The 5284-nt window shown below is 29.6% G+C and overlaps 1 protein-coding gene across 1 annotated transcript in view; it reads left to right on the plus strand.

Annotated features, from left to right (window-relative positions):
* Positions 1-4979, plus strand: part of LOC105359528 (uncharacterized) — a 17850-nt gene extending 12871 nt beyond the window's left edge. The window contains exons 10-15 of the mRNA XM_011496141.1: positions 525-662; positions 755-876; positions 953-1077; positions 1162-1442; positions 3977-4159; positions 4277-4979. Of these exons, the coding sequence (XP_011494443.1) occupies positions 525-662; positions 755-876; positions 953-1077; positions 1162-1442; positions 3977-4159; positions 4277-4489 (1062 nt within the window). The 3' untranslated portion in view covers positions 4490-4979. The remainder of the gene's footprint in view (positions 1-524; positions 663-754; positions 877-952; positions 1078-1161; positions 1443-3976; positions 4160-4276) is intronic.
* Positions 4980-5284: the final 305 nt, after the last annotated feature.

A 5284-nucleotide genomic window follows, 5' to 3' on the forward strand; every position in this document is an offset into this window, starting at 1 on the left:
TTTTCTGCACATCTCGTATAGATTACTCCTATATTTATTCATAATTTTTTTTATGACGTGTTGATCGGTTTATATTATGTATAATGTAAAAATTACCTGATTATAATTTTCTGTCTTCATATTTAGTAAATTAATTGTCTTTTATTAAAAAAAAAATAATAAAACTAGTATACTAATTGATTCATTAAAAGCATTATTTTTGTACTATTTATTTATTTATCCGGTGTTATAAGCTTTTATGATTTAAATTTGCAAAATTTTTATCCATATGAATTTATCTGAAATTCTTACATAAAAGTCGTTCGTTATATAATTAATATAAAGCAAAGTTATTAGAAATAATAAATGCCATAATTTGATTAAGCTTTGTTTGTTATAAAATTTCAATCGTAATTATTTTGTTCTTCTTTCTCTCTCTCTCTCTCACTCTCTTATATTTGAAAACGTAACTTTGGTATCTTTAAATACGTAATGCAATTAAATATCTCTTTCGCAGACTGATCAAGGTTTTTTTTATATTTTAGTCCGGTGAATTCGTCGTAATAAAAAGTGATTTGGATCAAGAATATCCACCATTGTGGAGGATTGATGGCAAAACACTTTTACAAAAGTACGAACCCTTTCAAAGTAATGGCAAAACTTTGTATAGAAATATTTCGACGGTACGTATAATCTCTTTAACGATTGAAATAATTGTGGCGTGAAAGTCACTGGGCCGAGTCTTTTAAAAATTGTGGATTATTTATAAATTTAGTACTCTGGATGGGCTCCGCAAAATCGACATATTTATCAACAAGTACCAGTTAAATTTTGGCAGCAAGGTAAGCTGGAGACGATCGTCGAGTTTCTACGCGAAGATATGATAGTGGACGACAGGTGAATATACAAAGACATTTATGATTATGTTCAATGGATATTTATACTAATTCGCACGTTGCTTTTATTAATCCAGCGAATGTATAAATAAATTTATGAAAGATACGGGAAAGTATCAAGATAATTTCGAAGTATACATACAAACATTAATCTCGCAAGCATTGGATTCTAATTTTTTGACTGAAATTTTTCAAGAGCAAGGTAATATTGTGCATTGCAAATTCAATTAAAATATTATAGTCGTTTGGCAATAATTAATGGTATTTTTAATTCGCCTAAATTTAGATGATTACTTTTTGTTAAATGTTAAAACCGTGGATGAAATAACGGAGGAAAGAAAGCAGCGACTGCTTTCAACAACAAATTGGCGTCAAAACATCATAACAGCATTGTCCACTTGGCCTTGCATAAATGTATTAAAAGATAATATATTAGATTATAAAGGCAAGTCGTGTGCTGGATGTAATCGATTAAAGATTCATGCAAGGGTTCTACTATACGGACAGCCTTACAATAGTACGACGCTAGAAGGTTCTCCACCCGATCCTCAAGTGCCTCAAGAAAAGGTATATAAGCACTACCCACCTCTTATTCAAATTTATAAAGATGCATGTCTGGAAAATTAGAAATTCAAATTGGATTTTATAGCATTCATTCTGAAATTTAATTTACATCATCATTGGTTAGTTAGTAGAGATACTTGTTTTTTGTTTGTTTTTTTTGTGTGCAATGTTCGTTTGAGGAAAGTAATAGTTTTATCGATAAATCCAACAGTTGTTGACAAATGACAAGTCATTCCATCGCTATGTATTTTTTTAATTTTTCATTCATTGCCGATTGTTTACTTAACGATTCTATTATATATATATATATATGTATGTGTGTGTGTGTGTGTGTGTGTGTGTGTGTGTGTGTTGATGTGCGTGCGTGTGTGTGTATACATGCTAAATTGGCAAACTTTCTATAAAGAAAATTATAGTAAACTTAATATTTTATAAATGCAGTAGATAAATGTGAAATATACAGTGTATATTTATTAATAAGCTCTTTGATATTTGAGATGAGGTATAGTAATAGTGCTTACATTTTATCTTGGATTAAAAGAAACACGGAGACAATATCAGGTCTCATATTTCGTCATGTAAAACTCTTATAACCACATCTGTTACTATTTAGTGTGTATTTTCTTATGCATAGACAAAAATGCCCCTAAGGGAAAGGTATATGTCAACTTTTTTCTATCGTTTTTCCCCTTAAAAATTATGTATTATGTAATAACATGGATCCTATATCATCGATAGGTCGCTTTCATTCTTGGAAGAATATTTTGAAATTGTAATGTTTATTTGACAGTCTTATTTTCGTGACATATAGTAGTAAATAACTTTGCATATTAATAACTATTCAATGAATTTATACACAATGTTTTTTTTAATAAACATATATATATATATATGAAAATATATAAATTTCCAGATTAGCTGGAGAGATTTCAATTTTTATGAATTGATTAGTATTCAATTGTAAATAGATAAAAACTAAAATAAAAAAGAAAAGATATAAATAAGATTAATTTGGTGAGGGGAAGCTTATGAAAAGAGAGAGAGAGAGAGAGAGTACAATACCGAATTAAAGTCTCAAATTAATATAAAGAATAATATCTGACAGGGCAATGTAAACAATGAAAATCCAGAAGCTATTTAACATAAAGTTAAATGATTGAGTAAAGACACTATGAATAATTATTCATTACATTGTGAATAATCAAGATGAAGGAAATAATTTATTTAAAGGATTATGCGAATGTACGAAAGATATAATAAATAGTAAGAAAGAAACACAAAGTATTAATAATATGAATAATACATAGTGTGCAAGATTAACAAGCCAAATTTTTGGAAAGCTACTTTAAGAATACTAATCAAATATTTAAATACGGAAATAAGTTATATTTTAGAATTTCGTAGTAATAATAGTAATAGAAATTGAAAAGGAAAACTTATTTATAGATATAAATGACTTGTTTTAGATTCGAGCCAAGTTTTAAAAAACTGTTTTAATGGGCTATTAAATATTTACGAGCACTCAACTGAAACAGAATACGACGAAGTATTATATACTGGTAAATTCTATTTAGAGGCAGCATATCTTTTGAAATAATTTTTTTTAAAGGAATTAAAGAAGAAAATGCTTTTATTTAATTAGGCTTTAAAATATATTACTACACTCGTGCGAGGATATATTGGTGTTGTGGGAAGAAACAAATCAGAGACATGTAGAGATAACGTAAATTTGATTAAAAACATACAATTTTGAGCTGAAGTAAAGGTGAAGTTAGAAATCTGTTTTTCATAATTACAATTTCAATATAGACAGGTGAAACTTAAATCGCGATAATGGTGATTTAATTATTTATAATAATGCAATAATAATATGATTTATTAATTGTTGGGCAATTGTAATTATTGCACTATGCCATGAGAAAAACCCGTTGAAAAAGACAATATTGTTATTATTATTATTAATATTTGACCGAATAAAGTGATTGTAAGTCACACCGTATACGAAGAAAATTTTTTGCTTCATTGATTGAGTCGTGGTTAAAGTAGCACAACAATATCAATAATATTTGAAATTGTATAATAAGCCATGAAATTCTCATATATTACTATTACAATAACTCATTGGATCATAAAATTGAAAGTTCAGAAATATACTAAATTTAAATTTAAAATAGAAAATTTGATTCTATGCGATTGCGATTTTAATGATCGAGTGGCGGTTGAAGTCTGACAGCCACGATATGTTCATAATGATTTTGATTTAATAGATTTAATAAATATAGTTGCTATTCTTTGATAGGTTATAGATACTTTTTCGACGCAGTGAAATGTAAATTTAACATTTTATAAACGTGTCATTTCAGTTAATAAGCTAATGAGCTATTATTTAACTATAAATCTTAATCAATAAGTGAACGTAAACCAAACATAAAATTAATCTTCTGTAAATGTTAGTATTAAAAATGTTGTCACCGCATTTCTGTTTCTTGAATGTCCGTATCGATTATTCATAAAATAACAAGTAATACTCGTTTTAGGACTTTTTATTATGTCGTCTTTGTCAAACGAAAGTGGCGTTATTCAATAAGGTAGCGCATCAAAAATACCTTATGTTTCTGGAATGTGCGAGAAGAGTTGCTGACAAAAGGGTTGCGGATCCTCAGAAAGACACCACAATTATTCTCAATGAATTACTGGCAGACGAAACGTGGTTGAACCAGGTTGGCCTAATTTTAATTTCATGCAAAATTAATTCTAACTATTTTTAATTGCACTTTGACGTATGATGGATGAATCAGCTTAATACTAAAATCACTTGAAAATCCGTTTGGTTACAGCTCTTTAAGGATGTTAGGAGTATTTGGGCCGAGATCGACAGTATACAGCAGCAAGCAAAAAAGAAAGCAAATTTTGCCAATGCTAATGTCGACGACAGTACCCTCGTAGCCTCGTCGACGCATATTTTGAAGGTGCCTATTGCGTCACAGTTATCAAATGAACCTCAAGCAATTTATTATAATAATGATCAAACGAGCAGTAACTTATCTTAGTATCTGCGCTATAAAAGTGCCAGTTTTTCGATGCATTTGATAGCTTGTGAATAAATTAGAGAACGAATGCTAATTCCAGCTACTTCCTTTCGATGACGTTGTAATGCATCTACGGAATATTCTGTAGTATGTGCAGCAGATTTACTTACTGTTGCAGTTCGTATAATGTACTGCATTTCATAAATGCTAGTGATCAAATTTATCACACTATATCTCGACGTAATCACAGTATCATTTGCGGTTAAAGGAAGAGAGAAGGTGGTATTTGTTACGTGCGTTTGGCAGATTCATCGAACTAGCACATTCAACCTAGTCTACAATTACAGATGGCAATTACGTATCGTCTTAATTTTAGTTTAACACTAATTTTATCATAATAAAGTTCATAGAAAGCGCACTATATGGTCGCGGTAACAATTACAGCTTCATTCTAGGATTCGGATACAGCAAGTATAAGTGATTTGTTTGAAACAAATACGCACACGCGCATACATATATATATATATATATGTGTGTGTGTGTGTGCGCGCGCGCGCGCGCGTACGTATTCTTATGTATATATGCGTGTGTGGGTGTGTGCGCGCGGGCGGATAGACGGATATACGTGAGTGTGTGTGTATAGAAGATAATTAAGTTTTTTTGAAGCAATTACATTTATCAAAAGACTAAATGTTATAGAATGAAATTCTGTCAAATTATCGGAATTTTCTTAATAACTGTCTAATAAGAATTCCATTTTTATTATTTTCACTACTTTGAGATTAAATGTTACAATTTTAATAAGTATACTACTTT

Source organism: Ceratosolen solmsi, unplaced genomic scaffold (assembly GCF_000503995.2).
Source record: "Ceratosolen solmsi marchali unplaced genomic scaffold, CerSol_1.0 scaffold11, whole genome shotgun sequence".
In the NCBI taxonomy this organism is placed as follows: domain Eukaryota; kingdom Metazoa; phylum Arthropoda; class Insecta; order Hymenoptera; family Agaonidae; genus Ceratosolen; species Ceratosolen solmsi.